Source organism: Molossus molossus, unplaced genomic scaffold (genome assembly GCF_014108415.1).
Source record: "Molossus molossus isolate mMolMol1 unplaced genomic scaffold, mMolMol1.p scaffold_m16_p_19, whole genome shotgun sequence".
Lineage (NCBI taxonomy): Eukaryota > Metazoa > Chordata > Mammalia > Chiroptera > Molossidae > Molossus > Molossus molossus.
In genome coordinates, this window is record NW_023425354.1 from 11,841,297 (window position 1) to 11,865,316 (window position 24,020).

Genomic DNA, 24,020 nt, shown 5'->3' on the forward strand with positions numbered 1-24,020 from the left:
CTTAAAGGATTGCTAGGTGCCACAGTCTTCCCAAGCAGTAGCTTTTCTAATTCTGGAAAGATGCTGCTCCCCCCACAGTAGATGGACCTCTTCTGGGAACACCTTTGATTCTGCGGCCAAGGTTAAGGCAGTGAGCACTGACAAAGGTAGGGGGCAAGGAGATGCTGCAGCATCCATTTCCTGGGAAAGTTCTGTCTCAGTTTTACCCCTTTCAAATCTTGTGATTGGCTGTGGGTTTGTGCTCCATCACAAACACAAGAGCGCTGATGGCTTTCTAAAGGTCAGACCTGTCACCAAACCTCTCCGTCTACTTGGGTTGCGGTTGGCGTCACATCTCTTGGCAGAGACTTCACGGCTCTGAGCTAAAGCATCAAGTTCCTTCAGCTTGTGGCCTGGTGTCTTCAAGGTGGACCACCTCCGGAAACCCTCCTCTCCACCAGAGACCAGGTCTTTCTTGTCCATTGCTCTTTCTGCGGTGTCTGCGCACTAGATGCTCGTTGAATGCACAGCACTCCAGAACCCAGACTGTCGCCACACGCAGTGTACCGAGAAATCCCCTGCTGTGCCACAAGGGCCAACGACCTTTGTAGTTTTGAGTTGAGTTCTCATGGTTCCTGTCTTTTTGCTCTTTTTTTTTTATTATTATTATTCCTGGCGCTCACTAATGGCTGATTTGGTCAACGTCTCATTTATAAATACAAGGGATGACACCTCCTACTTGAGCCCATGCTTATAAAGCAGCCTATAGGGGCCACATATGATCGTTTTGGCTTTTCAGTTGGAGCATCCAGTGAGTTCTCAGAGCTAGAATACCACCCCCAGGGGTGAGTCAGTGTTGGAAGGAGCAGATAACATGTGCACTCTTACTTTTTTAAAAAGTATTTTTTAATTGATTTTACATAGATTTGAGAGAAAAACATCAATCGGCTGCCTCCTGCACATACCCTGACCGGGGATGGAGCCCTCAACTCCGGCATGTGTCCTGACCTGAAATCGAACCAGCAACCTTTTGGTTCACAGGATGAAGCTCAACCAACTGGGCCACACCGGCCAGAGCTTCACTCTTACTTTTCATACAGTACAAAGAACATCGGTACCCTCCTGGGTTTGGTCAAGTCTGTTCCATTCTCAGACGGCCGAGTGCACTGGAAACGTCTGCACAGCCTTGCAGCAGCCACGGTGCAGAGCCGAGCTCGCATCAGCATGGGGCACAGCCTGAGCCCTTCCCCTGGCCTTGAGTGGCTGTATTTCTATTCAGTCCAAAACTCAGGTCGGGTTAAGCATCAGTGTGCGATGCTGTTTATATTAGTTTGTCACAAAAGGAGAATTTTTTGAATTAAATGTCGATAACCCAGGTCCTTCTTAAATCTTTCTATCAGCTTTCTCATTCCCGCACCCTGGCACAGTGACACAGGCATTACGTAAATAAGCCACCTCCGAGGGCTGCTTATAAGAATCCAGGAGAAGAGATGAGAATGTGATGGTGTGCTGATATCTTGAAATATGAGCTGCAGGTTTGTATTTTCTTTGTGGGATCGGATATTGGTTTTCGTGCTTTATTGACCTGGCAGGGAGAGATCTGACGAAACACCGAAGAACTTTCTACCTTTTTTATATATAAAAAAGAACAAACCTCCTGTCTACGTAGAGAAATCAGGACATTGAATCACAGAGCCGGAAAGACTGAGGGGTTAGCCAGTCAGGTCCGTGCAGAACCCAAATCAGATCCAGCCCTTGTAGGTAAAAATACTCGCTGCCTTCCCAAGGGAAAAGGGAGTCGCTGTAGAGTCACTGTCAGGCGGGTTTCCAGACTGAGGAGCCAAGTGGAGGGGCCAGGCTGTGAAACGCGACAGTCGACAGGCGTGTTCAAGAAGGAGCTGGTGTTCACAATGCCCCGTGCTGAGGATGGCTCCAGGATGCGTTTGCATCCGGCCGATCCCTCTTCCTTCCCTCCTGTCGGGGTCTTTGTCTGCAGCACCCACAGGCAGCATTGGGAGCATCAGCGGTGTGAATTCCCCAGAATGCTAATAGTAAAGACATTTCCGTGTAGAGCCCAGGGAGCCAGACATAGCAGGAATCAGGGCAGGAGTCAGGGCGTCTCACGCAACATTGTCTCTGAGGGCGGTCATGAAATAGCTGTCCTGTCCACGCGCCTGACACCTTCAAATAAGCTTTCAAACCAAAGAGCCATCCCATATAAAAGTCCCCGTCCTTTTAAGAAAAACTTTTCATCACCATAAAAATAGAATCATTGTTAGATGGCCGCCTTTGTGAAGCAGGTAAGCCAGACTCACTGAAAAAAGGATGTTCCCAGGCTGTAAAAATGGTGTGATAAAATATACACACCAATTTACCATTTTCAACGTTGTTAACGGTACAGTTTAGTGGCATTGACCGCATTCATGTTTGTGACGATCACCACCATCATGTCCAGAAGGTTTTCATCTTCCCAAATGGAAGTCTGTACCCATTAAACACTAACCCTCTAGCCCCCCGGGCAGTCACCATTCTACTTTCTGTCTCTTTGAATTTCCCTGTTCTAGGGACCTCATATAAGTGGAATTTCCCAGGCTTTTTATAATATTTTGGCAGATGTTTACATAAGGACAGGCATACGGTCAGGTTTCCTTTGGTTTCTGCATTGTGCCTGTTCTCCTGTCTAGAACCAGGGCATAACAGGGCCCCGAATGAAACAGACGCAGGTCCCAGGCAGTCAGTTCCCAACCCGTAGGAGCAATCCCTTCAGCAGCTCGTTGTATAGTTTTATATTTTATGAAGCATTTTCACTTGTAAATTTTTTCTCACTTGATTCTCACCATGTCCTGTGAAGTATTTTGCTAGTCCCATTTCAATGACAAGAAACCGTGGCTCAGATAAGTAAAATGTCTAAGGTTACAAGACTCATCAAAGGTGGAATCAGGACTTTGGCTCCAGGTTTTCCATTGTAAAACCCCAGTGCTTTCCCCCAGAGCACGCTGTGAGCAATTATCACCTCTCTGGAGGTCCAGGTGATTGGCAGTCCTCAGGAGGGAGGGTTTCTCCAAACAGATCCCCAATTACCAGGCCCTGCTTGCTAGCTTGGAAACACATGCAAACCCTGGGCCTGGCTCTGTCACCTGACACGCAGCCTCTGGAGTCTTGGTGTGGCATAGTGACCTGACTCTCAGGCTCTGTGGACTAGTTTAGAGTCTAGACCAGCATGTTCTATAGAAATAAGTGAGCACAGATGCGAGCCACATACATAATTTTAAGTTTTCAAGCAGCCACATTTAAAAATAGTAAAAAGAGCCTGGCCGGTATGGCTCAGTGGTTGAGTGTCGACCCATGCACGAAGAGGTCATCGGTTCAGTTCCTGGTCAGGACACATGCCCACATTGTGGGCAAAATCCCCAATGGGGAGCATGCAAGAGGTGGCCAATCAATGTTCTCGCTCATCAATGTTTCTCTCTCTCTCTCCCTCTCCCATCCTCTCTCTAAAATCAATAAAGAAAAAAAATTTTTAATGGTAAAAAGAAATGGGTAACATTAATTTTAAGAATATACTTTAGTAAAAATACTATAGTTTAAATATGTAATCAATATAAAACTTATTTAATGAGCTATTTTGCTTTTATGTGTGTGTGTGTGGAGGGGGTTGTTATCAAGTCATCAAAATCCAGAGTGTGTTTTATACTTATAGCAAACTGAAAGCAGATGCTAAATTTTCATTAGCAGTACCAGGTCTGAATTTAGATTTTATAAAATTTTCAGTTGAAAAAGGAGACTTACATACACCAAAGCAAACATATATAAGTTTTCTGATAGCTCAACCAAGTGTCAGTTTTGAAATTTTAGTTAAAATTCAGTCCCTCCATTGCCCAGGCAGATTTTCAAATGCTCACTAACCACATATGGCCAGTGGCCATCAGCCCTGGCAGCACCGATCTAGAGGACAACTAAGGTTGACCCAGACTGGACCCAGACTGGACCCAGTACCGGTGAACTAGAATGGGGGTCAGCAAACTTTTCTGTGAAGGGCCAGATAGTAAATATTTTTAGCTCTGCAGGCCATACAGTCTTTGTTGTAACTACTCAACTTTGCTGTCCTATCGTGAAAGTAGCCACAGAATGAATGAGCTTGGCTCTGTTCTAGTAAAACTTTATTTAAAAAACAGATGCCAAGCCCTGCTGGCTGCTAGACCAGAACATGTTCCTCAGGGCCTTAGCTGTGCTGTGGGGTCACGGAACACATCGGGCCCTCGCCTGTAGCGTTCCGAGATGAGGGTGTTACAATCTGGGCTCATTGTACGTCTCTTCGTTTGTGTAATTACACCGTGGGCGCCACTTGCAATGCACCTGAACCCTGCGTGATGTTCTGTCTTTCTGACACTCTTCTCTGCGGGCTCCTTGCATTTCATGAGGCAACTGCTTCACTGTGCTTTGAGTCCGGGTGTTGAGAGTGGAGAAGGCTCGAAGGAAGAGTTTCCACAACTGCATGAATGGTGCTGGGAATCAAGTGGGAAACTCCCAAGAATACCAATTGTATCACCCTCTGCTCTTTCCTTCACCCACACAGCCGGAGGAAGACAGGCAGGAATCACGCATGTTTCACAGATGGAAAAATACATGATACCGTGTTAAATCAGAACAGAAGTTCCACCGTGGTGTTAGGTGACATCCATCCGTTTTGATGGTAAAGGCCTGCCTTCAGGTCCCAGTCATATCATCAGGAGATAACTCCGTCTGGAGTCAGTGATGTTTATTGCAAAGCAGACGTTTGGAAATGGAATTGGGACTAATGGAGGAAGAGGAAAGGGACAGGAAGGGAGGAGACGGGGGTTAGTTGGATGGAAGATAGATTGCCCCTTGTTTATTTAGGGTGGGGCAGTATGGGATGCTGGCTTGCAGAGATCTCAGCCGCTGTGGGAAGCAGATAAGTGAAACTCAGATTTAGGAGTCCTGTTGAGCCTAAAACTTTGGGTCCCGTAGTTCTGGCAAGCATGATGTTCACGGTGTTATTGGTGCTCCGTTAATGATTCTCTACCATACTCAGGAGTTTTGGCTTGGGGTCACCTTTTCTAAAATCAGGGTTGGAGGCTGAACTGTAGTAGGTTGATTGTGCTCAGCCATAGAGTTTGCAAAGTGCAAACAGATGGAACCGCTGGGCTTTTCCAGGAATGTCATGCAACTCCACCTTCTCTCAAATGTTGCAGCGCGGTGTGCACGTGGGAAGGATCTGATCCCCAGGATGTTTTTGACTACAGAGATAATTACTTGGGGTAGCAATTCCGAAGATGGCTCACCTAGAGGCCCAGCTCTGCAGTGCTGAGCTGTGGCTAACCATGATTGCCTGCAATGATGATTATCCAACCTCTGGAATTGTAACAATAGATGTTACAAAGTTAGAGCATAATTGCCTCACCATTTCATGTATGAGCACAGTTTAAACAACTTTGATCTTTCGAATGATATTAGGCTTTTGTTATTCCTCTTTAGAAACAGCAGGGTTCAGAAGCAGTGGCTCTGAATGACCCCCCCACCGCCCCTTAATCACAGTGAGGCTTTGATTTGTTGAAGCAGTTCACCTGTTAGAGAAATAAGGTCTGAATTTGGGTGGAGAGGAAAGAGTTCAGACCTGTGGTGTTAAATCCCAGCTCTGCCACCTAGAAGCTTCATCCAGAGAGTCTTTAACCCCTGAGACTCAGCTTCCTCATTTGTAAATACTCATCTACATGAGTCGTCACAAGTATTAGAAATGAACATGATGCATCTAATTTACAGGCAATCAGTTAAGCTGTATTTCACTCCCATCATCGTCATCACCACCATTATCCCCATCACCACCATCAATTATCTGGCTTCAAAGTTTGTGGAGTCCTGAGTCTTTGGGTTTGGCTGTGTTCATTTGACGTATGAGTTTGTTTGGAGTTGGTAATCAGTGATGTGCTGTTTCCACTAAATTATGGATAGAGCTTTGCAAGGAATGAGCATTAAAGAAGAAATGGGCCCTGGCCGGTTTGGCTCAGTGGTTAGAGCGTCAGCCTGTGGTCCAGAGAGACCCGGGTTCGGTTCCCGCTAAGGGCGCGTACCTTGGTTGCAGTTTATCCCCAGCCCTGGTTGGTCGTGTGGGTGGCAGCCACTCGATGTGTCCCTTTCACGTCGATGTTTCTCTCTCTCTCTCCCTCCCACTCTAACTGAACAAAAAGTGGAAAAAAAATGTCCTTGGGTAAGTATCAAAAAAAAGAAGAAGAAATGGGCCTCCTAAAGATGGCACAATTTGGCCTGGGCGCCGTTTTGTACTGAGCAAGTCCTAATGAATGCCTTCGCCTCTCTCTGACCCAGTGGTTCTTAGCATTTCGTGTGCGTCTGAGTGAGATTCCTCACTTCCCTGTCCCCCAGAGCCTGAATGTAAGAGGACTAGGATGGCCTAGGATTCCACATTTTTAGGAGTGGCAGGTGATTTTGAGGCAGGTGGTTCAAGGACTGCCTGTCTTGCTCTCTCGCCCTAGTTGAGAAATGCATTTGTCTGTGAGTCCATTTGTGGTTTCTAAACAGCAGCAAAGCCTTTGCCTCTGGATGGCCCAGCTCCCATGGCCATCGGACGAGCCGGCTGATTTGCTCGGGAAGGAAAGAAGTGACGCTGCAGAGCCCTTGAGCATCTGCGTCTGGGCTTGAGTGCCTCCGCCCTGCCATGTCACCTGCATCTGCATCCAGCGTCAGTGGGTTGCCCCAGACTGATGCTATCTTCCTGAGCTAAGGCCGATGCCTGCCCTGCACTAGCTCATTCCGGAGCCCCTGGAATGACCAATGAGGCCAGGCCGCCAGGCCCTCCTCTGAGCACCGGGGACCAGCTGCAGGCTGCCTCCGCCCCTTCCCCTCTCCCGGAGCAGGAAGCCCTTGAGCTGAGCACAGTCAGGCTGACTCACGTCTGGCTAATGGCTTTTCTGTGTCATTGTCCTTGATCCCATATATTGTTCAAATGTGAGCTGGAGCTCCTGAAGACCATCCAGTGGTAGACATGTCCCTTCTGCCAAACGCACCACTGAAGTCCTTGACAGAATTTTGGTTTAGGGGAAACTGCTTCAGAAGTGGAGTCAACACTGTGAAAAAATAAAATTGAGGTGAAAATCACATAACATAAAATTACTCATTTTAAAGTCAATTCAGTGGCATCTAGCCTATAACAGTGTTGTGCAACCACCACCTCTATCCAGATCCAAAACACTTTCATGACCCTAAAAAGAACCCCGGCCCACACCCACTGGATGAGTTCCTAGGGTTTCTGGAACAAAGCGCCACACGCTGGTGACTTCGACAACCAGACTCTAATGGTGTCGCCGTGGTGGACGCTGGAAGTCCAGGATCAAGGTGTGAGCAGGCAGGGTGGGTTCCTTCTGAAGGCTGTGAGGGAGGATTTGTTCCAGGTCCTTGCCTTGCAGATGGCCATCCTCTCTCTGCGTTGATTCACCTCATCTTTCTGTGTGTGTCTGTTCGATTTCCCTCTCTGTATAAGGACATGAGCACTATCGAATTAGTGTCTACTCTGAAGTCCTCATTTTGACTTGATTGCCTCTGTGAAGCCCCTGCCTTCAAATAAGGTCACATTCTGAGTTACTGGGACTTCAACATAGGAATTTTGGGAAACATTTCAACCTACAACACCCATTAAGCAGTACTGTGTCAGCCCTTGATTTCCTTTTGTACCTGAATATTTTATTGTAGGTAAATACTTACTTTTTGAACACCAAGTACAAAACAGCTGCCAGCAAAATCTTTGCCCCTGGGCAGCTGAGTGTTGTGTTATAGGCTCATGTCCCCCTCTGCTTGAGGTCGGCTGTTGATCTGTAAGCTTTTCTTACTGTCCTCCTGGAGAGAATGTTAGTGTTTGTGAGTTAAAGTAAGAGTAGGGACTTATTAAGGGGAAGCCAAGTCATGTTTCTGATCCCAGAAACTGTTTTAAAAATAGATTTTTGTTGTTGTTAATCCTTACCTGATGATATTTTTCCATTGATTTTTAGAGAGAGTGGAAGGGGGAGGGAGAGAGTGAGAGAGAGAAGCATCGATATGAGAGAGACACATCGATTGGCTGCCCCCTACATGACCCCCACCGGGCTGGGGTTTAAACCTGCAACCCAGGTATGTGCCCTTGACCAGGAATTGAACCTGTGACTCTTCAGTCTCCCAGCCAAGACTTTAACCACTTAGCCAAGCCAGCCAGTGCTAAAAATAGATTTTACCTTTGATTTTCCTCTCTCTTCTTCCTGCTCTTATCCTCAGAGCTCCCCCTCCTCCCAAGCACACATACACTCGTGTTAAAAGTATTTTAATAGAAGAGGGTAAGGGAGGATAAATGGTGATGGAAGGAGCCTTGGCTTGGGGTGGTGAACACACAATACAATAATACAGGTGATATATGACATAATTGTACACTTGAAACCTATATAATTTTATTAACCAATGCCATCCCAATAAATTCCCTTTAAAAACATTTTATAAAGGGCATTTTAAATGCTGACCATTCTAGGGAGGGGTGTGGCACAGAGAGAAAGCACTGGGCTTTGAGAAGACCCAGCCACCCTCTGCCGTCATTGTCATGGTTACTGGGCCTGGTCCCTCGGGCTGGCCTCAGACCAGGGCCTTTCAGATTCTCTTCCCACTCCCCTCCCTGCACCTGCCTCGGAGAGAAAGCGGGATCTCTGACGTGTCCTCGCAGCTTTGGAACGGATCGCACTGTTGACTTGTACATTTCACCAGCCTCCTTAATTTAAAATCTTTTTCTCTCTCTCATGCATGTCGACCAGAGACCTGCATCCTTGCTGGCCTGGGCTCTTTTGGGAACAACCCAGAATTGCCACTAGCTTGCTGCAGACACAGGATCCTTTCCCCCCTCCCTTCCCAGGGGCCTTGATGGTGACATCACTGTGTGTGAGTCTGTCAGAAGGACCACAGCAGGGTGGCACTGTCCTGCTTCTGACTCTTGCTTCCCTCCTTCCTCTCTTTTTATTTTCTCAATTAAATTAGTTCTGCCATCCTGGAAGTTCAGTGGGTGAAGAATGCCTGCCGGCCGCAGGGATTTCAGAGGCCGGAAGGGACAGCCTGAGAATGAAGACAGGCCAGAGACTGCTCATATTCTGGGCTATTCCATATTACTTTCATGTAAGCACATACGGCTTCTGACTCCCCAGGCCGGAAGGCTCCACGCCATTAATGGAATTGGATAAAAAGTAGTTAAAGATAATGTAGACTTTCCTCCTTGTGGATCAGCCTCAGAACACAGGTTTCACTCTGGTGGGGCCTGGGCATCTGGAGTTTTGAAAAGCTTCCAGGCGACCCTAGTGTCCAGCCATCTTTGACACCTGCGTTCTAGAGGACAGAGCCCTCCGGGAGAGTTTGGACTTTGCAGGAGGTGATGGAAGGGACAGGTGACATCTAATCCTCTTGTGCCCAGCAATGCAGAAAGAGCACACCCTGGCCTGTGTTTTGCTGAGAAAAATCAGACTTTCGCTCCGCTTATCCCTGTAGGGCATGAGTGAGAAGGCAGACTCCCCGCTCCCACCCCCTGCTGCTACCCATGGGTGGGTGGGCTGGCAACCCCAAGGCGATCGCCAAGGTGATGTAGACTGCTCACAGGAACATGTCGTTTGTACATTCAGCTCAGGGCTCGCTGTCCTCTTCGCTCCAGAGCAAAGGAACATCAGGCCCACGGGTCTGCTCTCCTTTGAGCGGAAAGTGCTGATGTTTGGTGTGTGCGGGCTGTTGATGGGGGAGGGGTGTTCTCGAAGGCAAGCGGCCGGCTGACCTCTGTCTCTGTGTTTTGTAGTACAAAATCGGACAGCTGTACATGATCAGCAAGCACAGCCACGAACAGAGCGACCGAGGGGAAGGGGTGGAGGTCGTGCAGAACGAGCCCTTCGAGGACCCGCACCACGGCAACGGGCAGTTCACCGAGAAGCGCGTGTATCTCAACAGGTGAGTGGCGGCCGCTGGCGTCGCACCTGCGCCCCCCCGCCACACGGGAGCCCCTGCCCCCGCCCCCCAGCAGAACCCCTTGCTTTCTGCAAAATAGTCCTCAACCGCATTTTATGAAGAGGCACGTTCCCGCCCCTTGAGTAACAGATGACAATGAAATCACATGTTAAGGATTGAAGGACTTTGTCTTCTCCCTTGATTCGGGGTTAGCTTAGGAGAAGGTGGCTTTGCCTTCAAGGTGTAGAGGTGTTGGAGGTGGCAGCGTGCCACTGGGGCCTGGACTTGGTGAGATTTCCACTTTCTGCCAGGTGGCCACTCAGGTGTCTGCAGAGGGAATTGACAAAAACGAACCAGTCCCCTGTGACCGAAGTATGATGTGCGATGCTAAGGTGGCTTCCATTTCTCAAGTGGACCCATCCTTCCCAAGGTGGAGGTGGTCACCCTTGCTTTGGAAGGGTAGAAATTTGAGGACGGCAAAGCAGCACTGATCAGGACTACCATTTCTGCTTTGCAAAATGCAGTCTTTAATTTCTGGCCATTTCGTACCACAAATAGCTTGATTGATTATCAGTGCTTATTTGATCTTCTCTCCGTTCCGCACCCCCACTCCAGCCCATTTTCTTCCTTTCACTTCTCTCCTGGGTCAGAAATTTGTGGTCACATGCCACGTGGAATATATTTTACTGAAGGTAACTGTCGACTGTAGTGAACCAGCGTATGACCAGTCTAGTCTTTGCTATCATTTCCATGAATACTTTTCCCCCACGTACAGCCTCTCCCATTGGCCCTTACATGATTATTCAGAAAGCATTTCTGACACAATAGATGGGCAGTCCCCCGGTTTAATCACGGAACCATCGTCCGTGCTTTGACCACCCTCAGATGTTTCTGAGTCCAGCCGTATTTGGATTCCTCCATTCTCACCTGGTCTCCACCCTCTGACAGGCTGAAGTCAACTGTTCTGTCCTGACAGAGAGTTTGGGTCCTGTCTCTAGGTGTGTGGAAATCTCTCAGGCCCATATCCTGACGGTAAAGGCCTTGGGCTGAGTAAACCAGCATGTTTCAGTCTGCCTAGGGGTGCAGTACCAGGAACTCCTGAGTCATGGTGAAATGCAAATTAGATTCTCCTGTTCATCAACTTATAGCTGTGAATTCCCAGGGTGTGGAACCAGTTGAGCCTCCAACTGAACTCCTGTTGATTTGCAGGAGTAGCTGAGCTCCAGGTCTCACCTGAGGATGGTTTCCTAACTGAGACAACTTTTCTCAATATGTTGCTTTGGCCTGGCCGGTGTTGTTCAGTGGTTGAACGTCAACCCACGCACCAAGAGGTCACAGGTTCGATTCCCAGTCAGGACACATGCCCAGGTCGTGGGCCAAATCCCCAGTGAGGGGCATGCAGGAGGCGGCCAGTCGATGTTCTCTCTCATCAATGTTTCTTTCTCTCTTTCCCAGTCCTTTCCTCTTTCTCTAAAATCAATAAAGAAAAAAAAATGCTGTTTTGGCTTGTTAGTGTGGACGATATAATTCAAATTTTGAGCAGGGATCATCTGTGTAGCGCAAAGAGAAGTGACGGAGATGTAAGAAAACAGGTACAGATCAACAGAAAATTTCATGTCAATTGCATTTTCCAAGGTTATTACCTGGGGAATGTTCTCTATTAACCAGATTCAAGAAAAATTTTAGAGAACTTGGTCACTTCTCCTGGAATGCAACAAGAAGTGTCCAGCTGTCTTTGTCATGTCTGTGTTCTCTATCAAAATATATGGTATTTATTTTAAAGGAGAATAATAAACATCAGTAAGAGGGAAATTTGTTATAAATAGAATATCTGGATTTCCAGGAATAGGAACTGAAAAGATTAATGTGGACCTTCCCCCACCTCGTATGACAAACACAGGATGAAATATAACAATATAAAGTAGAGTTCCAAACAAAGAAAGGGAAATCCTCAGGTACAAGAAATGAAGAGGAAACTCAAACCAGAACGGGAAACTGATGAGCTGATTGATGTTAGGGAAGCCAGACACTGTCAGAACTAAGCTCAGGCCTGATATCTAGGAGGTGTTGTGCCCATCAGAGGACAAGATATGTGGCCTTGGCCTATTCAAATGCGCAGGTGGGATGGAGAATCTTGCATAAAAACCATTTTTGACAAATATTGAAAGAGCTACGAAAGGATGTACTTGAAGGAAAAGGAAATTGAACCCAAGAAGGAAGGGTGGGGGGAAGATCTAGAAGTAATAATAAACAAGAAGTTGATAAACATCTGGACAAATCTGAATGAGCATAGATTGTTTTAAAAATATTAATAATGAGTAATTGGGGTATACTTGTGGAGTTTAAATAATAGGTAGTAGTAGCAGAAGATGAGAGTTAGTAATTATGGTAAAAAACACTGTAAGTCGCTAAGTTGTTTAGGAAAAGGAGGGAGATGCTGATTCATTTAAATTCTTTAAAGCAAGCCCAGTTGGTTTAGAGCCGTGGATTGAGCATCACCCTGTGGACTGAGAGGTCCCGGTTTATTCCCAGTCAGGGCACATGCCCAGTCAGGTTGTGGGCTCAATCCCCAAAAGGGGGTGTGCAGGAGGCAGCCAGTAGATCCCTTTCTCTCTCTCTCACATCGATGTTTCCATTTCTTTCTCCCTTCTTCTCTCTCTAAAAAAATCAATAAAAATATTTTTTAAAAAATAAATAAATTCTTTAAAGGCAAGTGTACATATTCAAAATGTAATGGTGACCTCTGAAGGAGCCGTTGAACAATATAAAACTTCCAAGAGAAAACTTGGTGAGTCCAATAGAAGGCAGAGGAAGAATAAATAGAATGCTGCAAAAAGCATAACTAGAAAACAAGTTTTGATGGCAAGATAAATCTAAATCTATCAGTGGTCACAGTCAAGTTATGGGAGTTAAATCCTAAATCTCAACCTAGACCAACAAATATATGGCAACACTGACAAAATCATAAGTAGCCTAAAGATATAGTGGGAGATTTTTATTTTTAATTCTCACCCAAGGATATTTTTTCCATTGATTTTTTTTAATAAAAGTAGAAGGAAGGAAGGGAAGGAGAGAGAGAAACATCACTGCGAGAGAGAATCATCTATTGGTTGCCTCCTACACGTGCCCTGATCTGCAGCCCAGTTATGTCCCCTTGACCAGGAATCGAACCTGAGACCCTTTGGTCCAAGGGCCAACACTCTAACCACTGAGCACACTGGCCACAGCTGTAGTGGGAAATTATAACATAATATCAATTTAACAGACTGACAGATAAAGTAGAAAGACAATTTACCAAGCACAGAGGAGGTGTAAACAACAGAATGACAAGCTTGATCTAGTGGACATTAATACATTAATGCTTTTCAAACACACATGAAATGTACAAAACCTGACTGCAAACCAAGCCAGAAATCAATCGCAGCAAATATCAGAAAATCAGTATCATGTATATCCTGTTGGCTGATTACAAAAAAAAAAAAAAAAGGATAACAAAAAAATGTTTTTCATCATTTAGAAAAGTAAACGTTCCTAAATAATTCATGTCTTGAAAATGTCAAGATGCCCACCTTGCCAGCCACCTTTGCAGCTGGCAAAGCGTGGCCAAACGACCTAGTGCCAGCCAAGGAGATATAAGATTTTTCCTTCCAATAAAAAGAGGAAGATGTTGAAGGGAGGCAGGATCTGCTTCTGAGCAAGGGGGTAAATGAATGGTGGCTGCTGGGAAGTCCGTGAATAGCACCTAGCATGTGAGTCTTGACTACAAAACTGAACAGTAACAGTACAAATAAGGAAACTTACAGACCCATCTCAGTGAAGAACATAGACATGAAACCCTATATAAAACATTAGCAAATCAGATACCTCAGAGTGTAATAGCACTAATAAGTCATGACTTGAATCAGATTTATCCTTGACTGTTAACATCCATATGAAAATTCAGCAAGATTATTGGGTATAAAAATCCATATAAAAAAGTCACTAGCAGCCAGGCCCATGTGGCTCAGTGGATTGAGCTCAGTCCCATGGACTGAGAGGTCCCCATTCAATCCCCAGTAGGAGGCGTGCAGGAGGCAGCCAATGTTTCTTTGTCATCGATATTTCTATCTCTCTCTCTCCCTTCCTCTCTGTCTAAAAACCATTAAAAACATTTTTTAAAATGCCACTAGCAGTATTTTATAGCAGCAACAATAAATGGAAAGTATAAATTTTTTAAATTCCACTTACAATAGAAAAAAGAAAGTTGAAGTTACCCAGTAACAAATCGACAAGATACACAGAATAGAGAAAGAGATAAAATATTCGTGGAGGACATTTATTTATTTATTTATTTATTTATCCATCCTCACCTGACCCGGCCCGCAGGTCGATCAACGAGGACTCTAGAGGGGGAGTGAGGATGAGGAGGGACAAGAGACACGAGAAATGGAGACAAGACAGGATTCTGATCAAGTCTCATTTATTCAGGGGTAATTCATACAATATATAGGGCAAGAAGCACCTGTTGCCAAGCACCAGGCTTGCCGGAAGCAATTCTAGGAAATACTACAAAAGGAACAAAAGGTCAGTAAAGACTGGCTGATGAGTAAATGGTTACTTAAAGAAATGCAAAATACAGAGATAAAGAAATGCAGAATGCAGAGATATCCTGCCTTGGAGCAGGCGATGGCAGAGCAGATTATAACAAAATTGATGCCATGCAAAATGTCTCCCACACTCACCTGAGGACATTTTTCGATATTTTGGTTAGATAGAGTGGGAGGGGGAGAGAGAGAGAAACATCAATGTGAAAGGGACACATCAAGTGGTTGCCACCCACACGACCCAACCAGGGCCTGGGACAAACTGCAACCGAGGTTCATGCCCTTAGCGGGAACCGAACCCGGGTCTCTCCAGACTGCAGGTCAACACTCTAACTGCTGAGCCAAACCAGCCAGGGCCGTGGAGGACATTTTAAAAACCCTAGACAAACGGCGATGTTCTTGGATGGGAAATACTATGTTATAAAGTTGCCATCGATTCCCAAATCAATTATAAATTTAATACACGTCTAATTAAAATGGCAACAGGGTTGTTTTTAAAATAGAATTAGAGACTATAATCCTAAAATTCCTAATTACTATAGCTCTATAAAGAACCTTGATATCTGGTAGGACGAGTCCTTCCTATTTGTTTTTTTTTTTTCTAAAATTGTTCATGTGAATTTTAGGATTAGAAATCCAAGTGAGGTGGAAAATGACTGAAGAAACCAAGAATGTTTAACCCAAAAAAGCTAGATAATAGACAAAACTGGATACTGGTTTAGTCGGGGGAGAAGAGTCAGGGCTATGTATTCTGTAAGACCCCAGGAGGGCCACTTGGACAAAGACCAATGGGTGAGAAATGCCAGGAAAGGGGCTTCGGCTCCCTTTAAGGAAGAAACCTCAGTATGCAAGTCATCTGAGCACATTAAGGTACCTTATGGTCACCCATGCTGTCACTGGGGGTGCTTGAGCATGAGCACTCCGGTCTTCAGGCTGTCCCTGAGCAGATTCAACATCAACTAGGCAGTTAAACTGGACAACCTTTCAGCTGCTTTTCAACTTGGATTTTCTATACTCCAAGTATGCTTCAGACATATCCTGACTCCCCTCCAGCACCCATAAATGAGGAGCCACTGAGGTACAGGGATAACGTACTTATAGTTCCCTTTGTGCAAATCTAAACTAGACTCATCCTCTTATCATTTAAAAGGTTCTGGTCTGGCCAGTGTGGCTCAGTGGTTGATGCATGAACCCATGCACCGAGAGAGAGCCGGTTCGATTCCCGGTCAGGGCACATGCCTAGGTTGTGGGCCCGATCCCCATGGGGCCGGGGAGGCGTGCAGGAGGCAGTCAATCGATGTTATTTCTCATTGATGTTTCTATCTCTCTCTCCATCCCAATTCCTCTCTCTCTAAAATCAATAAAGGAAAAAATAATTTTTTTAAAGGTTCTGGGCATATTTGGAAGAGTAGGCGTGCATCTCTTAGAAGCAGGACAATTATGATTTAATAAGAAAGAAAGAAAATTGATATGGGACATACTATAAAATAGCAAGCATTTCCATAATCATACAAGAAAACCAAACCTATTGCTTTGAGGTTACAAACTCGACGAGTTAACTCACCTCAACTTGACCCATGTCCTGCAGACACAGGTCTTGGGACTGCCCTGTGGGCGAGGCTGTTTCGTAATTGTAATTCATTAAATGGGTATTGGAACCTATGCAACAAATCATTCGGGTTTTGGAGGGAATCCCATAATCAATTAGATTTGGTCCTGGCCTCCTGATCAAAGCACGGTCCTAGTCTGACTGGTTCCAGTATCTGTGAGTCCATCTACCCATCTTATGAGTGGTCTCACAGAGGAAAAGTGCTTCAACCCACTTAGAGTTAGTGACTGGGGGCCAGCGAATTAAACAGAAACTGACAGATTAGTGGAAAATAAAATTTTATGTGCACGAGAGCACAGAAAATGTGACTTGGGTGGTTAGAATTTGGGGCTTATTTACCTTTAAAAAATATATATATATTTTTTCCTAGCCCTGGCCGGTTTGGCTCAGCGGTTGGAGCGTCGGCCTGCGGTCCTGAGAGACCCGGGTTCGGTTCCGCTTGGGGCGCGTGCCTCGGTTGCGGTTTGTCCCCGGCCCTGGTCGGTTGTGCGGGTGGCAGCCACTCGATGTGTTCCTTTCACATCGATGTTTCTCTCTCTCTCTCTGTTCCTCTCTCTCCCTCCCACTCTACCTGAACAAAAAAAAAAATGGAAAAATGTCCTCTGGTGATGATAAAAAAAAAAAAAATTTTTTTTTTCTTTATTGCTTTTAGAGAGAGAGGAAGGGAGTAGGGAGAGAGAGATGGAAACATTGATGAGAGAGAACATCGACTGGGGATTTGGCCCACAACCTGGGCATGTGCCCTGGCCGGGAATTGAACTGGCGACCTCTTGGTTCATGGGTCGATTCTCAACCCCTGAACCACACCAGCTGGGCCATCCCATCTTAATAGGGGAAAAGGAGGGAGAGAAGAGGCACTTATGGGAAGATGAGGGGCCTTTATGAAACATAAGCGTGGCCTCAAGAGAATGGATAGCAGATATGATAGTCTTGTGAGAATGTCTGTTTAGACCATTTCTTCTCCTGGTGTTTACCTCTGGTTCCTGGCAAGAGGAGTCCATCTGCCCTGGTTGGGAAGCAGCATCTTGTGGTTTTGATGACAGTCGAATTCTTTCAGGAGGCTCTACTTTTGGGCAGATAAGGGAAGTTCAGAAAACAACTGTTGATTCTCAAATGTCTTCAGCTCTAAATAGTGCTTAGACCACTGTGCCATGCGTGGACCCCTCCCCCGACCACAGGGACTGGGCTCTGGGAGCTGGACCGGGACGAGCGAAGATGCTCCAGGGCCTGTTGACTAATTTACACAGAGAAACATCATTGTCCCATGGCCCTAAATTCGTGAGCTGGCAAAATAAGCCAAATCTGATTCAGAAATTGCTTTTTAACTTATTATCCAAAGCAACTCTTAAAGGTACTGAAAATACTCAAAGCCTGTGTAGCGAGGACCTACTCTCTGAGTCTGTCTTGAGCAAAAAGGACGTTTCATGGAAGGACGTTAGTGGCCCACACAGTCATCTGGAGGCTTAACAGTGGGGGGCTTCAAGAGGCCAAGAGCAGCAGCCATGAGAATCAGACTGTTGTTCCATTTTGCTGTCACTCTCATGGTTGCCATGAGTAGGTCCAAAATGTCACTTTTTTCATTTTACCACTAACCCCCAAACCCCAAACACAAGCATCCCAGTGAGCTTCCAGTCCAAGCCTGAGCTACCTCTGAGTGGGGAGAGGAAGTGTCAACTGTTTTCCAAAGCACAGCACCATTTTGTATCCCCACCAGCAACATATGAGGGTCCTGATTTCTCGACATGATCAGCGACACTTGTTGTTGTCTGTCTGTTTGATTGCAGCCATTCCAGTAGCTGTGAAGTGGAATCTTGTGGTTTTGATGAGCATTTATTTCCCTAATGTCTGGTGATATTGAGCATATTTTCATGTGCCCATTGGCCATGTATGTCTTTGGAGAATTGCCTTTTGAAGTCCTTTGCCTATTTTTCGACTTGGTATAGCATCTTTCATAAGTGCCATTTGTCCTGTAATTACTTGCTCTCATCTCCCAGGGATGGTGGGGTTGCTCTAGCCTCTGGCCCCTCCTACAACGTCCGAGACACTGTTGGGTGCACAGTACATTTCGGCGGTTGCCTAATAAATTTAGAACATTAATTAGTGCCAATACATTAGTACATTTGGTGGTTATCCTTTGATCCAGGTTAGTTAACCCAGTAAGTGGTTTCTTGGCTTGTCTTCAAAAATCCTGGTGTCAGGGAAAGGAGGCAAGATACTCATCAAACTCGGGAATAGTGATTCCAAATCATACCTGTAGCCCAGAATCCTATGAGGGTGGGGCTTTACTTCTGTCCCCTTTTATTTCACCTCTCCAATCCCTTCCCATTGAAGCCCATGAGGAGAGGGAATCGGGGTGGGGGTGGAGAGAAGATGAAGCCTATTTTAGGCTTGTTTTTCAGTCATGTTCTTCCCCACCACGGCTGCTGGGTTAATTAGCTGTGCTGGCAGCTGCCAGTCAGGGAGGGTTGCCAGCTTCCAACAGTGATTCCTCCTAATGCCTCAGTCGATTTGCACAGAGAAACATTTCTGCTGCTACGTGGCTCTTGCCTTGCAGGGCAACCTCTCCTGGCCTTGAGTGGCTCTGGGTAGGAGAAGGTACAGCTTCCATAAGCCATGAATCCTATTTAACTAGACAAGCAAAGCCACTAGCTGGTCGCTCTGCCTACCAGCTCATTGATAGAGCTTTGTTGCCATGCTTGGGTCTGCCTTTCACAATTCTTCGTCTTCTCCCACATCTTCCCCAGAGTAAGAGTCCAGTACCCAGAGCTCGTGTGGCTTTGGGAGAATCTGCCACGTCGGCAATGGGTCATAGAAAAGTGTCAGAGCCAGAGATTGTGACCTCAGAAGCTTGTGTCCATGCTATTTTTAAAGACTCTTCAAGGTCATTATTGGCTTCTCATTATCCAGATACAGTCTTCATTCATTTGGAAAATATTTATTGAGCATCTGCTCTGTGCCATGTGCCAGGCACCGTTCTAGGTTCTGGGCATGCAGCCGTGAGCAGAACAAAGATCTCTGCCTGGCGGGGCTCGCATCTGGTTGGGAGTGCCAGACAGTGTACAATAGTCACAGCAGGTAAAAATGGCATGTTTTAGAATGTTTACTCTTTTGTATAAATATACATTGGATATACTATTAAGTAAGTTATATAATTAATAGTTAATAGATATTATATATGTGTGTGTGTGTATATATATGTGTACACACACACACACATACATACATACTGGGACCAACAGAGCATGTAAGGGACTTCTTGCAGACAAACTTTTCTGTCCATGGCTTTCTGTTCTGTCCCCATCTCAGTTCTTAAGACCATGCCAGGCTTCTCACACTGACAAGCCCCATCCTCTTTCTGCCCCCTCAACTACTCCCGAGGGAAATCTCAGAAACAGAATGTTCAGGCCTGGCTGTGGTCTTCGCAGCCAGCTGAGCGGTCTCCCGTCTTGGTTCCGTGACGGATGATGCTGACACAGGTGGCCTGTTCCTCTGGGCTCCGCATAGCATGCTGGCCACGTTCCCCTCACACTGCCCAAGCAGAGCCCCCCGAGAACCTGCACCAGACAGGCTTCTCCCCGGAATCCCAGCACAGAGCGGCCTTCTCAGTGGGGAGCGGGGCAGTGGCAGCCACGTCAGGCAGCCCTGCCTGTCACAGCTGATGGCCCCAGTCTTCACTGCCATGGAAAGAATTCCATTAAAGAGCAGAACTACGAGACCAGCCAGAAAAACCATTAAGAAGAGAAAGTACTAAAGCCCAGCAGCTGCAGAAGATATTTAAAGACCCGAAATTATGTGAAATTGGATAGGAGCAATTGATTATTATCAAAAAATTGTCAAATGCCAGGTTTGGGCACAAGAAGAAACGAAAGGTCAGAGCATCCCTCCTGGGCCAGTGGGAAATGAGGACATGAAGGCAGCTAAGTCCTTTTAAAGCCGTTTAAGCGGGCCGCGGCTGTGTGCGCGTCATCTCAGCACAAGTGACAGAGCTCAGGGGCGCTGTGCCGGGAAGATCCCAAGCGCGGCCCTGTCGTGAACGCGGAAGGACTGTCTTGCTTCTGGGAATGGTGAAGTGCAAGCTTTCCAGTTCAGACGATCGTCATTCTGATCCCTGTTGAGAAAATGAGATTAGACTCCATTTAGACCACATTTGGCCTGATGATGTATAGGACCTCCCAGGGCCAAAAAACAATCCCAAACCTGCATAAATCCTGAAGTGAGATGAGATGTCAGGGAGAGACATGGTGATAATCTGGATTATAAAATGCCAGAAGCTTCTAATGGAGGGATATGTTTTAGTTCCATAAATCCTCATGAAGTAGGTAAATACTCTCAACCTGAGACCAGTTCAGATTAGGTAGCCTGCCCATGGGGTCTATTTTTTGTTTTGTTTTGTTTTTATTGACTTTAGAGAGAGAAAATAGGGGAGAGAGAGAAAGAGAGAGAGAGAGAAAGAAACATCTATCTGTTGCACCCTGCATGCACCCCGACTGGGGACCAAACCCAAAACCCGGGCAGTGCCCTGACCGGGAATCAAACCAGCGACCCTTTGGTGCATGGGATGATTCCCAACCAACTGAGCCACGCCGCCTTATCAGGTCGCGTGTGACTTAGGGAATCTGGGGAATATATGAAGGTTGCAGTGACTATGTTCCTTTCTGTCCAGGGCTGGGTTTCTCAGTCTTGGCACTGTTAATATTTGGGCCAGATAATTCTATGTTGTGGGCACTGTCCTGTGCATTGGAGGGTGTTGGACAGCAACTCAGGCCTCTACCCACTAGATGCCAGCAGCATCCCTCCACCCAGCTCCCCCCAGTTGTGACCTCCATCAATATTTCCAGACTTTGCCAAATGTGCCGGCCCCCCCCCCCCCCCCCCCCGCCGGAGGGTGGCAAAATCCAAACCCCAACCCCCTCTGAGAATTACTGCTTTCGGATGACCAGCCAACCTGCCACCCCAGTTTGCCCAGGACTGAGGAGTTTAGCTTGTGGGATTTCCATTGCTGTAACCAGGACAGTCCATGCAGACTGGGAAGGGTGGGCCCCTCAGCTAGGTGCCATTGATACGTTCTATATCAGACTCAGGATTAAAAGTAAGAAACGAAGTGTTTTGAAAAGTCTATCTTTGACGAAGGCCTTTGGGGAAACACAGTCTCATTCCACGGCAGCATGCTTTGTAATACTGTAAAGGCTTTAGAAACAAACGTCCATCTTTTCCCTCATTGTCTCCAAACCTGTGCTCTGGCGAGTGGGCCATTGGGAGCTTCGGCCCTGGCCAGCGGACAAGGTAGCATGATTAGAGCTACGCCGCCTTTCTGGAAGAGAGATTCTTGTTTGACACCTAGTAGTGAGTTTGAGTGACAGACTTCTCCTTAGAACTGTAGGCTGTGTGACAGGATGCATCACGAAGGTGACAGCAGCGGTGGGGTCTAATTTAATCCCACTTTTGTTAGCAGCCCCGATAAATCATTACTGCAGAGCAAACGAAATTTCACTTTCTCAGACAAAAATGATTTGAATGGTGATGCGCTCTGAGGAAATGAGGGTCTGAGAGAAGGTCTGTTCATGGGCTTAAAAATACTTATACTTCCCTGGCCAGCTTGGCTCAGTGGTTATAGTGTCGGCTCCATGGACCGAAGAGTCTTGGGTTCGATTCCCGGTCAAGGGCAAATACCTCGGTTTCAGGTTTGATCTCCCTTCCTGTTTGTGGTCGTGCGAGATGCAACCAACAATGTGTCTCTCTCACATTGCTGTTTCTCTCTCTTTCTTTCTCCCTCCCTCCCCACTCTATCTAAAAATTCATGGGAAAATGTCCTTGGGTGAGGAGTAGAACATATATATATGTTTCCACTGACGAATCCTAGAACGTGCTGCAGATGCCCCTGCACCTGGGAAATGGTTTGTACCAGAAGGGCCTTCCCCACACTCATTACAAGAGTCGCATAACATCGTACCAACCACCTTGGCTAAATGATTGTGTTTTTCAGGGTGTCTCATTGGAAAAGGTAATTGACTAGTGCTGTGGATCCTGCAAGAGTTCGTGAATGAAACAGCTAAAAGGATTCCAGACTCTGACCATCTACAAATAAGAACAATCTCAATGCGAATGGCAAATTGCCAGTGTTTTTCATCTTCCTTCCAGAAAATGCTTGCTGCTTAGGAATGTGCTCCTGCTGGGAGGCTTTTAAAATAATATAGGGAATGAATTATGGAAGGAGGGTACTTGGGTCTCAGAGTGCCATACTTGAGGACCTAATGGATCCAGGGAGGGTGTGGTGTAGATGGAACCCCTCCCCAAGGAAGACCAAGGAGAGTGGGCCCTTTGTCTAAGCTCCACCATGCCTGGCCTACTTTGGGGAGGCCCTGTAATCCTGTTTTGGTCCATTAAAAGCACAAGACAATCACTTGCCTATGAGTAGACCCCACTTCTTCCTACACTACCCATCGCCATATCGTTCTGGGGTTGGGAGCAAAAGAGAGGGAAGGAACCCAGGGCGAGTTTAGCTTGTGACCATTTCCCTCAAGAGGGCCCTCTGCAGTCAGTCTTCCCATATGCGACTGGCCCCAGGTTTCTTCCTCTTCAGGGACTGAAAGAGTAAATCATGGCAGAGGCTGTGAACCCGTCGGGAAGCAGCCTTCCTCCCGAGCAGTGTGAGTGTGAGTTGAATGAGCAGCCACCGCAGCGACGATTTCCGAGGACTGAGCGGTTCTGCAGGGGAGCAGCGGGAAGAATGGCTGTCATTCCAGAGCTGCGGGCTCTGTCCCCCAGCCCACCTGAAACAGCGTCTGCGTCACTCCCCTGGCTCAGGGGAGCACTCATGTCCCCTCTGTTTTAACCCTGATGAATGGCCCAGGGCTTTGGGTTAGGTCCAACTGGCCAGCCATTGAAAATACGTATTTGTCTTTTAAAGAGCAGGTCCTGGATACTGTCAGAAACAATTAGAGAAGACATACAAGGTACACAGTATTTTACTGGCTCTGGTTGTCATTTCATTCCGTGTCCAGGAGGGACTGGGGATTTGGGGTTCTGGAAGCGTGACGCCCCCCCTTTCCTGGTTACAGCAGCTTGGAATTCAGAGCTGCCTCGCGGAGCCTGTGCCGCCAGCCCGCGGCCCTCGGGAGCCAGCGTCTGTGTCACCGAGCTGGGCCGCTGCACCTAGACCGCGGCGTCCCAGACCCCGAGCTGTGGGTACCAGAAAGGAAACAAACAGAATGCTAGTATCTGGAAAGACAGAAACCCTAGGGTGCACTGCTGGGGGGAAATAAAATCGTGCAGACATAGTTAAGGAATATATATTTAAATACAATTTTTAAGGAAGCCTCTGGGCCTGTCCTATGCTGGCGAGTTTGCCTCTGAAGGCAAACAAAACTTAATTAGCCCTTGGTTTACAAAAGGCCTTGGGACCGGTGTGCTTGGGTTTGCTTTGTTTCACGGATCTGTGTTCTGCACATGCCTGCCTGGGTCCCTGCCCCAGAGGCGCGGCTCTGTCATCGGCTCTGTCAGCGTGTGCTGTTTCCAGCGCCGTGGCGATGAATTGCCGAAAACTGGGTGGCTGAAAATGACACAGATTTGTCCTCTCAGTGTTCTGGAGGCCAGCAGTCTGAAATCAAGGTGTCGGCAGGGTTGGTTCCTGCTGGGACTCCGAGGGAGACACTCCGTTGCCCTCTCCCGGCGCTGGGTGTGCGGCAGTCCTCGGCGTGTCGCTGCCTCGCTCCGTTCAGTGTCCGCCTGCATCTTCCCGTGGCCATCGCGGACCTCGGAGACTTCACCTGCAGACCATTAACTGGATTACACCTGCGAAACCCTATTTTCAAATAAGGTTCAATTCCTACGTTAGGATGTGGCTATGTCTTGGAGGAGACAAAAGTTAACCGACAACGTTCACC

At 46.8% G+C, this 24,020-nt stretch overlaps 1 protein-coding gene across 7 annotated transcripts in view; it reads left to right on the forward strand.

The window, feature by feature from the left end:
• Nucleotides 1-24,020, forward strand: part of PITPNC1 (phosphatidylinositol transfer protein cytoplasmic 1) — a 227,088-nt gene that overhangs the window by 110,830 nt on the left and 92,238 nt on the right. For 4 of the 7 annotated variants that reach the window (XM_036267860.1, XM_036267866.1, XM_036267864.1 and 1 more), the window contains exon 2: nt 9,800-9,948. In XM_036267860.1, the coding sequence (XP_036123753.1) occupies nt 9,800-9,948 (149 nt within the window). Of the gene's footprint in view, nt 1-1,361; nt 1,515-9,000; nt 9,136-9,799; nt 9,949-24,020 lie in introns of those variants that run through there. The other 3 variants (XM_036267859.1, XM_036267865.1, XM_036267861.1) reach the window with 3 other exon arrangements.